Source organism: Entelurus aequoreus, linkage group LG03 (assembly GCF_033978785.1).
Source record: "Entelurus aequoreus isolate RoL-2023_Sb linkage group LG03, RoL_Eaeq_v1.1, whole genome shotgun sequence".
NCBI lineage: Eukaryota > Metazoa > Chordata > Actinopteri > Syngnathiformes > Syngnathidae > Entelurus > Entelurus aequoreus.
In genome coordinates, this window is record NC_084733.1 from 55,639,389 (window position 1) to 55,651,288 (window position 11,900).

The window sequence follows — 11,900 nt, forward strand, 5'->3', positions numbered from 1 at the left end:
GCTATGCAGGAGGTTGGTTAATAAAGATAACATTTATTAAATGAATACAGATTTAACATTGAAAATTAAACCAACCCCAATTGCAATATGGAAACACATTCACATGTCAATAGTTTAGCGTATATTATAAATATAAGCAACATTTTTTTTTTTCAAAAACTTAAAAATGAAATCCCATTAACTTTTTTGCCTCCAAATTTTATTCGTAAAGTATGCACTCACAGGGACAGTAAAAAAAAAATTAAAAAATCCTGAAATAATGATCAGTGACAGACCAGGAATGGGCTACGAACATGTTTGCGCTAAAATTTTAAATAACGCTCCCCGTTATTCATTGACATTTTTCATGCGCATCAGAGTGTAACCCTGTCCAGCCATTTTGGAAAATACTATAGTTTATCTAGATGCCATCTTACTGTATGTTGTACAGAGTCATTCTGCAAACAAAAATAGATAATTTTCCTGCTGCATAATTTGTCTATTTACTGTTTTAATATACTTGGTGTTAGGCAACTATAAGAGGATAGATAGACAAAAGAAACACAGGGATTGTGAGGACAAGATGTACTGTACATGCGTGTATGTATGAATGCATGTACAATGTAAGAGGCAGGAGACTGCTCCCTCAGATAAATGCCTGGTCCTCTTTGCAGTTGAGCTTAACACCCTCAGCCCCTTTATGAAGTGAAGTATTTACAAGTGTCTTCTTTCCTCTTTTAAAAAGGTTGTCATTGAGCCCTGTGAGGGTGGTGCATCAGAGACCTCGGCTCTGCATAGACAATGTGATTAAACACAATTCTTACTTTAAGGCATCATCTGTCCACACTTATGTAATTGTACAAAGTAGTGTACACTGTAACTCTACACTCATCCAATGTCATATATTGCACAAAATTTCACAATAAGGAGTGTGATATTACACAAATTAACACTTACATAGCAATGTGAGCTACAATGCTAACAGTGTGCTCACATTTTAGACAAAATGTGCTCATTTGTTGACGAAAAACTAAATCATCAAACTTACAACTCCCACGTCTGTAGATGCCATAGTTCCTTCCAAAGCTTTATTTAAAGTGTGTAGAGAAGCCTGTAGCGACACGCACAAAAAGTGACTGACCGCCTCTTGAATTTGGAGCAAACAAGTAAAAGCAATGACAGATTATCGCTTAAACTCTCATATTACAGTTATAGCGGTACTGAAAAGTGGACCTAATGGTTTTGTCTTGAGACTGTACAACTAAGTTAGAGCATCTGCCAGCATTCACTGTAGAAAAAGGATATTCTTTATTTAAAATATAATCAATTAAAATTGCAATGTAACTTGATTCCAAAACACACTGTCCAATTTTGATCAACCTGATTCTATGTATCCACTAAAGTGTTCAGTGCCTTTCTTTTTGCTGCTGCTTTTTTTTGCCCTGTGGTGGACCGCCAATCTTTTTTTTCTTATTCTGCTCAGCTGAAACCCTTGAGATGGCACTTTTCTCCCCTACGACAGACACTTTATCCAGGCACAGGCGTCCCATCTGAGTGGGGTACTTGGTTTTTGTCACGCTCCTGAACACGGGCTGCGAGATGAGATGCTTCAGGTGTTTTTTCATGCCTTTCACCATCTTCTTTTCCCCACTGGTATCCTCCTCGTCCCTGCCGTTACCTCCTGTACACACCATGCCCAGTTTGCTGCATTTGATTTCTTCTAAACTGATTTACTGTGTGTGTTCTGGGTCTTACCAAGTAAGAGGTCCTCATCAAGGACAATGTCCATGGCCTCTGCTGTTTGTCTTAGCCAGGAGTTGTGGTGCTTTTTCCTGCCATTGAAGAACTCAATCTTTTCTATCTGTCTGGCCAATTCAACACGCTCCTGTTGTGAGAGTCACACACATATAATAAATATATAAGCCTAAAGGACAAATAATAAAATAATGAAGTTAGAGCACTCACTTTGATGGCCTCCATGCAGTGGCTCTCTGTGGGAAAAACAGGAAACTCCTCGTCCTTGGAGAGGTTCTTGTAAATTTTTTTGAAGTTGATTAGGTCTTCTGGACCAATGAGGAGTAAACTCAGACCCTCCTTTGTAGCTCTAGCCGTTCTGCCGCTGCGATGGACATATGTCTCAGAAGTGCGGGGAACCTGGAGGTGGAATTAGGTACATTAAGGGCTTGATTGACTGAGCATGTGCAATCTACAAAATAGTGTGTACTATTAGTGAGCGTGTTGCGTCCAATTTACTAACAGTGCACGCACGATTGAAAAGAGGTGCAGACTGCCTTATTCAAATGAGGATTTTGCGTCTACTATACGGGGCATCACTACGGAAAGACTCATTTACTGCACATTAATGTTATCATGCTCCTACCTGTAGCGTGTTGATATGTTTTTAAATATGCAGGAGACATTTACTACTTTTTATGGGCATTTAGACACGGTCCGAAGTGCATCTACAATGAAAGCCTTTTTTTTTTTTAACTGCCAAAGGTTGGAGAGGCTGCATTTACTCCGCTCATGATGCAAAATAATGCATGCTTAAAGTGTTTTTCCATTAAAAAAATATTTTAAAATTATACATTCTATGTGAAAAAAATTAACGTCATTAAAAAAACAACTAAATGACATCAAAACTATCAATTGAATTTGTTTGAATAAGCCCCTTTTACAATGATACAATTATGTTGCTGAATACTAGGGATGTAAACGTTTAAAATCTCACGTTACGATATTATCACAGTATTAAGGCCTCGGTACAATATTATTGTCCAAAAAAAGCTTGGTGTGTAAAATCAAGTGTCAGATGTTAAGAATAAACACACTTACTGTAATTGAACACAAACATCATGTTAAAATGTTCTAATCATATTTATTACTTCAAACAAGTATTTCTAACTGCAAATAATTGTGCAGGAACATCAAGTAAAAATGTAAAAGAATAACTTACAGTTGATGTCTTTAAAGTAACAATAACAAACAACATCCAGTGTAACAAGTGTAAAACAATGTTCAGTTTAGTGTCTTTCAACTTTTACTTTCTGACAAGCCATGTCCTTTATCGTAGTAATTTTTTATATCAGTCTGGAAATTGTTGATTCTCAGAAAAGTAAACTAACAATATAACATTATAATTTAAATACCTCACAAACTCATGTTTGGCATCAAATATATTTTCTGTGTGACGGTTTATGAGGTGGCGACTTGTCCAGTCCTGCCTTCCACCGAGTGCAGCTGGACTACACTCTAGCCCCTTTGCATTTGAAAAGTAGATGGATGGATTGAGGATGTATAAAGTAGCTTTTTAAATGTACTTTTACCTCCCTGCTTGGCACTCAGCATCAACAGTTGGAATTGGGAGTTAAAACACCAAAAATGTTTCCCGGGCGCAGCCACCGCTGCTGCTCACTGCTCCCCTCACCTACCAGGGGGTGAGGGTGATGGGTCAAATGCAGAGGATAATCTCACCACACCTAGTGTGTGTGTGACAATCATTGGTACTTTAACTTTTATCTCCCGCGTTGAGCATTTTTTGGGGTGATTTCCCGCCGTGCGGTGCCGGAACGACGAGACCGGCTGGCTGTGTGTCGCCTTCCAAATGCTTGAAACAAAAGCGGTGCGCTTTGCTTTGCAGAACGCAGACTTTCTTACCTCCGCCAAAGAGGTTATGTTTTAGCCTGGGCTTGTTTGTCTGTCTGTCAGCAACATAACTCAACCAGTTATGGACAGATTTAATGTCCAAAAAAACTATTAATTTTATCTACAACGAATATGAACAAACTTCACTTCCTGCTTACGGCATTCAACGCCCTCATCTTGCCGTTCCTGCACTGCACAGAAGATTCTGGGAGATGTAGTTTATTTACAGACCCGGCCAACGCTAAAACGCCAGAAGACAACTACACTCACCAAGTTTTCGTTTGATACCGTCACACGTCACAGTATTATTGAGAACACTTTGAAACTGAAATGCAGCAGTATTTATAATGCCATTACATCCCTACTAAATAGACAATGTCTAATATTTTTTATTTCCAAAATGATGACACACGTAGGACGAAGGATTCTGTCTGTCCATCGCCTGTCTGTGCAATGCGAGCACTGATTCTGCAACCGTGTGTGGAACTATCTGTTTGCATATCTTTCTAAATAAAATGCAAATTAGTGCATGCAAAACGATGAGTGCTGATTAATCACATTACGCATGCTAAATAATTATGTTAGCATCTTCTCCAGTGTTGTAGGCATTTTGATGACAAGCATATATTTTGCATATAAAAACAGACGAAAAATGAATTGCACATCTTATTCTGCTCACTTAACAGACGCAATCCACTGTGCACACGTTTAGTAGATCAACTCTGTGTGTGCTATTAGGTTTGCACATGTTTTAGTAAATGCAAACCTTTAGTAAATCAGGCTTTTAGAGTATTTTTCAGGGGACTCATTTTACGGTTGTTTGGCAAGCAACCTTAATAAGTATTCTTCTGAGAGCCCAAAAACAAGCATCAACCATCTCCAACTCTAGCCATTTAAAAAAAAACAGCCTCCAGTAATCAAATGAGCAAATCTGCTGTGAATTTATTAAATAAATCAAATCAACTTATTTAGAAAAAAAACAAAGAGGGGTCACCTGGTAATGAATGACATGTTGGACATCGGGAATATCCAGTCCTCTTGCCGCCACATCAGTCGTCAGTAAAACACAACTGTGGACAAAACCATGAAGGTAAATGTACAGACCAATAGTATATAAGTCGAGGCTTTTGCAAAAAAACTAACACCAACCCACAATGAGGGATACAAGACCTGGAAAATGTCACGTGAAAAACCCAAGTGCATTAAAATATTTTTAAAGGGTAAATAGGACAAAATAACAATTTTGGGATTTTTTTTTTTTTTAACCTCGTACAACATATGTACAAACATATCGAGACACTAATCAAATGTCTGCATTGCTATGATGTACATTTATGGAACCTTGCAAAACTATTTTTAATATTTTGTAATTGTTTAATAAATATATTTAAAATGATTAACTTGGTGATTAATCACTAAGCTCTCTGAGCTGCCACCTTACCGTGGTAGAGGAGTTTGCGTGTCCCAATGATCCTAGGAGCTATGTTGTCCGGGGGCTTTATGCCCCCTGGTAGGGTCTCCCAAGACAAACTGGTCCTAGGTGAGGGATCAGACAAAGAGCAACTCGAAGACCTCCATGAAAAATAAAAGCAAAGGACCCAGATTTCCCTCGCCCGGACGCGGGTCACCGGGGCCCCCCTCTGGAGCCAGGCCCGGAGGTGGGGCACGATGGCGAGCCGGGCCTGTCCCCATGGGGCCCGGCAGGGCACAGCCCGAAGAGGCAACGTGGGTCCCCCCTCCAATGGGCTCACCACCCATAGCAGGGGTCAGAGGTCGGGCGCGATGTGAGCTGGGCGGAAGCCGAAGGCAGGGCACTTGGCAGTCCGATCCTCGGCTACAGAAGCTAGCTCTTGGGACGTGGAACGTCACCTAGCTGGGGGGGAAGGAGCCTGAGCTAGTGCGCGAGGTGGAGAAGTTCCGGCTAGATATAGTCGGACTCACTTCGACGCACAGCAAGGGCTCTGAAACCAGTTCTCTCGAGAGGGGCTGGACTCTCTTCCACTCTGGCGTTGCCGGCAGTGAGAGGCGACGGGCTGGGGTGGCAATTCTTATTGCCCCCCGGCTCAAAGCCTGCACGTTGGAGTTCAACCCGGTGGACGAGAGGGTAGCTTCCCTCCGCCTTCGGGTGGGGGAACGGGTCCTGACTGTTGTTTGCGCTTACGCGCCAAACCGCAGCTCAGACTACCCACCCTTTTTGGATTCACTCGAGGGAGTACTTGAGAGTGCTCCCCCGGGTGATTCCCTCGTTCTACTGGGGGACTTCAATGCCCATGTTGGCAGCGACAGTGAAATCTGGAGAGGCGTGATTGGGAAGAATAGCCGCCCGTATCTGAACCCGAGCGGTGTTTTGTTATTGGACTTTTGTGCCCGTCACAGATTGTCCATAACGAACACCATGTTCAAACATAAGGGTGTCCATATGTACACTTGGCACCAGGACACCCTAGGCCGTAGTTCCATGATCGACTTTGTAGTTGTGTCATCGGATCATCATCGCCTCATGTTTTGGACACTCTGGTGAAGAGAGGGGCGGAGCTTTCTACCGATCACTACCTGGTGGTGAGTTGGCTGCGATGGTGGGGGAGGATGCCGGACAGACCTGGCAGGCCCAAACGCATTGTGAGGGTTTGCTGGGAACGTCTGGCAGAGTCTCCTGTCAGAGAGAGTTTTAATTCCCACCTCCGGAAGAACTTTGAACATGTCACGAGGGAGGTGCTGGACATTGAGTCAGAATGGACCATGTTCGCACCTCTATTGTCGAGGCGGCTGATTGGAGCTGTGGCCGCAAGGTAGTTGGTGCCTGTCGTGGCGGTAATCCTAGAACCCGTTGGTGGACACCGGCAGTGAGGGATGCCGTCAAGCTCAAGAAGGAGTCCTATCGGGTTCTTTTGGCTCATAGGACTCCTGAGGCAGCGGACAGGTACCGACAGGCCAAGCGGTGTGCGGCTTCAGCGGTCGCGGAGGCAAAAACTCGGACATGGGAGGAGTTCGGGGAAGCCATGGAAAACGACTTCCGGACGCCTCAGGAAGGGGAAGCAGTGCACTATCAACACTGTGTATGGTGAGGATGGTGTTTTGCTGACCTCGACTGCGGATGTTGTGGATCGGTGGAGGGAATACTTCGAATACCTCCTCAAGCTAAGAAATATATGATTATTTGTCTTTATATTTTTTTGTAGAATTTTTGTAAAAGGGGTTGTCTTGTATTCAGGATCATCTAATATTCAGGTCAATACAGTATTTACAACACGAATGAACATGAACACAATTGCAAAATAGTAATTGATTTCAACAATAAACACTTGCGTGTGTTGTAAGCCAGTAATTCTCAAACTGTGATACTGGTACACGGGCTCATCAAGTGGTATACCAAATAATACCTTGATTAAAGTACAGTGTTATATTTTTCAACATTCAAACATAGTGTTACTGTTCAAACTGTGTGTAATGTTAGAGTGACCAAAAATATTAAATATGAATACATGGGCCTACTACGCCACTGTATTTTAATGTTGGTCATTATGGTGATACTTGAAGAGCCAAGTGTTTTTTGAGGTGGTACTCAGTGATAAAAGTTTGAGAACCACTGTTCTAAGCGATAAAAGGGTAGCTCAGAGAAGACAAACTAGCAGAAAGCCTTACTTCTCCCTCTCAGCAAACCTTTCCAGGTTTTTCAGGCGCTGCTTCTGGTGCATGTTGGCGTGCAGCGGCAGCGGCGTGCAGTCCAAGATGACCAGCAGCGAGGTGAGCCGCTTGATGCAATCGATGCTGTTGGAGAAGACCATGGTGCGACCGGGATACTGCAGCAAGAAATAGTAGAGGAAGAAGTCCTTCTCCTCTTTTTGGCAGTGGATCTGGGCCTCGGTCAAGGTCTGCACAGTGGCCTGCTTCCTGGAGAGGTCAATCACTTTGGGCTTGGACTTGATCCCAACTTTCTCCATGAGGAGGGCAACCTTGTCCGTCTGCTGCACCTTCTTCTTCTGCAACAGGCGTGTAGGCAGGCTGTGAGCCATGGTGAGCGTGGCAGAGAACACAAAGTTTTGCCTTTTGGGATTAAAGTGAGTTGTGTTGAGCATCTCGAGGAGAGACTCTAACTCTTGAAAGTGACCTCGTTCTACCATGCGGTCTGCTTCGTCAATCACCAGGTTCCTAGAAGAGAGACCCACACCAAATCATTATTACCACAACATTATCTCACATTGGAACAACACACATTTACCCTCTGTTGCGTGTACAGAACAATAAGGGTGACTCACCTGAGCTGCCCGAGGTTGAGAAGATGCGGATGTCTCTCCTTGACCATGTCCCACAGGCGACCTGGAGTGGCGATGACGATTTCCGGCCTGAGATTCAATATCTTTCTCTGCTTTGGTTGTGCCATCCCACCCACTAGAATAGCTGTCTTGATGTCTGTGCAAAAGCAACATTGTTATCCTCTTTGCAGCACTATTCCGCTCAATAAAACACTGGCAGGAGTCGAGAACATTCCCATTTAAGGATGTTAATTTGGTGAATTCCCCAATGCAAACCATGTGAGTGTACAAAGGACTCACCAGAGAACTTTGCCACAGCATCAATGTGGTGTTTCACTTGGACTGCCAACTCCCTGGTGGGGGTGAGGACCAGCCCGAGCAGAGGCCGACCCTGACCATCAGCACTGTTTTTGTCACCCGCTTCAGCAGCGTTGCCTTCAAAATCTAACACCACATCTTCAATGACCTTTACGCATCCCAGCCTCTCATCTTCATTACTGTGCTTATCGACAATGGTGTCTTCCTCAGCAGGTTCATCCTGCTCCGTGAGACTTCCTTGATTTTGGTCCTGCACAGATAACTCTTCAGAACTCCCTTCATTGGCTTTAGGGGGCTCTAGACTGTTTGGCTCAATGTGTTCGTCTGCAGGTTTTCTAAAGCTGTTCTTCCACTCCAGGATGTTGTGGATCATGGGAATTCCAAAAGCTAACGTTTTACCACTTCCTGAAATAAGAGCATTACAATTAGTGTAAAATCTGATCAGTTTCTCATATATTCATTCATTTGTGGCAGTCCATAGTTATGTTTTCAGATTAGGTGTTTGCCCTTGCACAAAAACCCATTGTGTGACTATGTAGCGACCCTGCCAAATTCTCAGCTCACACTTAGCTGTAAGCCAGGAAACATAAAAAATCTAATGTTTTTTAGGCCACATGTTTTTAATAAGGTTAAAAACATGTGGCATACTTCTTATGACACTAACAGAAAAGCTCAGTTTAACCCGTCCACCATAGCCAATCATGTCAATTAAGACGATGCACAATTTAGTGCCCTTTCGGCCAACCCAATTCCACAGACACATTCCGATCTTGTGGTAAAAAGTGTATATTGAGCATAGGGCTGGGCGATATATCGATATACTCGATATATCGCGGGTATGTCTCTGTGCGATATAGAAAATTACTATATTGTGATATTCGAGTATACGTTCTCACGCAGTTGCTTTTAGCTGCTGGCATTACACTACAGGCTCTTCCTACTCTTTCCTGTCTCCTTATCACAGAGAGCAAGCGCACCTTCTTACATACGTCACATACTGGCACGTCATACGTCACATACGTATACGCCCTCGCGGAGCAGAGAGGTAGCAGCATGGGTAACGTTAGCTGTGGTGCGAGTGGTAATATGAGAAAGAAGGTGTGAATCTGATAACAAATGAAGGAAGAATTAATTCCCAAGAAAAACAGCACGGGGTCCATCATCTGGCGGTGGTTTGGCTTCAAGTGGGAATATGTTGAACAGACAACCGTAATTTGTCAAAAAGTAGCATTACTGCTAATATGTAGCATCATTTGAAAAGTCACCCGCTAGCGAATGAAGAGTGCTTCCTCCACATGTCAACATCTCCGTTCAGTGCCACACCAACAAAATGCCGAGACAACCATTTCCACATCAACACCGTATGAAAAAAATAGTGAACAACAGAATGAGATAACGTCTGCAGTAACCTACCACATAGCGATTTGATTTCCTATTATGCAGCTCATTTTTATTTGACAGTTATTGAAATATCTTGTGTGACATCATGCACAAAAGTGCACTAATAGCTTGTTTTAAAATGTCTCTGACAATCTTGTACTTTCTGTTTTGAAATGACATGAATGTTTGTGCCACTGCTTAATAATTGTTTAATAAATACAGTTTTGGTCAATTGACTTAGTTGTGATTTCCCTCTCTGCATGAAAGTTTAAAATGAGCATATATTAATGTAGTATGAAGAAGAATGTTTCAATGTAGACACATAAAATCATCATACTGCTGTGATTATATGCATCAAGTGTTCATTCAAGGCTAAGGCAAAATATCGAGATATATATCGTGTATCGTGATATGGCCTAAAAATATTGAGATATTAAAAAAAAGGCATTAAAAAAAAGGCCATATTGCCCAGCCCTAATTGAGCAACAATAAAACTAAATTAAACATATCTTACCCGTCTCAGCGGCTCCTAGTATATCCATTCGGTCTCTGATGGCTGAAGGCAGCGCCAAGGCTTGAATTGGGGTCGGTGAGGTGAAACCGAGGCTGCTGAGGGCCTTCAGCACAACTGGGGGAACAAAGAGGTCTTTCCATGCACTCATGTCTGTGTTTTCCGCATGAAAACCAGAAAGTGCAGCATTTGTCCAGTTTTTGAACTGCTTTTTAGGCTTTATTGCTACACCTTGGCTTGCTTTGCCGGTGTGGTTGTTTTCTTGTGTGCCCCTTCCAGCATCATTCTGATCCTTTTTCTTCTTTCTTTGAGTCTTTTTCTTCAGTTTTGGTTGTTCTGCGCTGAAAGAGTCCTGTTTTTCATCTGCATCCATCTGTGTCACCTCCACCGTGATGATCTCATCTTGGGTTAAGTCATTTGCAGTAGTTTTCTTCTTCTTTTTAGCTGGTACAGATGTCTTTTCGGACTGCTTGCTGTCCACATCTCCCTTCTCGACTACAGTCGACTTTCTTTTCTTGGCTTTTTTCTTACCTCGTATGCAGTCGTCCTGTGCATTTATTGGAGCGCTTTCGGAGTTCACTAAACTATAACTGCTCAGCTCCTCGAAACAAACCAGACCCTTCAGGTCCTCCTCGGAGAAAAGTCCGGGCTCTAACTCGATCGCCTTCCATTGACCATTAATTTGAATGCTCCGTTTCCGAGACTTTGCCGGGGGGAAACCCTTTTGCTTCTTTTCCGTGTTCTTTGTCTTCATTTCCAGACAATTTAGTTTTAATAAACAAGGCATAAAGTTTAGCTAACCAAATCCTTCCGTGTTTAGCTAGCAACGTGTGTTAGCAATTCTCTCACTAAAAAATAGCTTCCTCGCACATTTATTTGCCCGTCTCAAACTTAACAGATGAAACGACTATCGTTAGCAAAATTACCTTTCAGAAATGCGTTCAGTTGCAATAGGAATTAAATTGTTTTTAGTTTTGACAACAGCCGCACACAACACGAGGGGCCGCCATAGTAGGTCACGTGGGTTGAAAAAACTTTATCTGTAGTGTAGCTGTGACAGCTGACTTTTATTTAAAGGGCCAGTGTTGTTTTCTGGCTAGCTCAGGGGTCGGCAACCCAAAATGTTGAAAGAGCCATATTGGACATCAAATACAAAAAAGGAATCTAAAAAAATTTAAATATTTATTAAAGGCCTACTGAAATGAGATTTTCTTATTTAAACGGGGATAGCAGGTCCATTCTATGTGTCATACTTGATCATTTTGCTGAAAGGATTTAGTAGAGAACATCAACGATAAAGTTTGCAACTTTTGGTCGCTGATAAAAAAGCCTAGTCTGTACTGGAAGTAGCGTGACATCACAGGTTGTGGAGCTCCTCACATCTGCACATTGTTTACAATCATGGCCACCAGCAGCTAGAGCGATTCGGACCGAGAAAGCGACGATTTCCCCATTAATTTGAGCGAGGATGAAAGATTTGTGGATGAGGAAAGTGAAAGTGAAGGACTAGAGGGCATTGGAAGCGATTCAGATAGGGAAGATGCGGTGAGAGGCGGGTGGGACCTGATATTCAGCTGGGAATGGCTAAAACAGTAAATAAACACAAGACATATATATACTCTATTAGCCACAACACAACCAGGCTTATATTTAATATGCCACAAATTCATCCCGCATAACAAACACCTCCCCCCTCCCGTCCATATAACCCGCCAATACAAATCAAACACCCGCACAACACACTCAATCCCACAGCCCAAAGTACCGTTCACCTCCGCAAAGTTCATACAGCACATATATTTCCCCAAAGTTAC

General features: G+C 42.6%; 1 protein-coding gene across 1 annotated transcript; it reads right to left on the reverse strand.

Moving 5' to 3' along the window:
* Positions 1 to 177: 177 nt before the first annotated feature.
* On the reverse strand, positions 178 to 11,116 carry ddx24 (DEAD (Asp-Glu-Ala-Asp) box helicase 24). The gene is made up of 8 exons (XM_062042221.1): positions 10,090 to 11,116; positions 8,178 to 8,600; positions 7,881 to 8,034; positions 7,267 to 7,773; positions 4,619 to 4,694; positions 1,945 to 2,133; positions 1,735 to 1,864; positions 178 to 1,660 (listed from the first exon to the last, which is right to left on the reverse strand). The coding sequence occupies exons 1-8, from the start codon at positions 10,871 to 10,873 to the stop codon at positions 1,386 to 1,388; spliced, it is 2,538 nt and encodes an 845-aa protein (XP_061898205.1). The 5' UTR covers positions 10,874 to 11,116; the 3' UTR covers positions 178 to 1,385.
* Between the last annotated feature and the right edge of the window lie 784 nt (positions 11,117 to 11,900).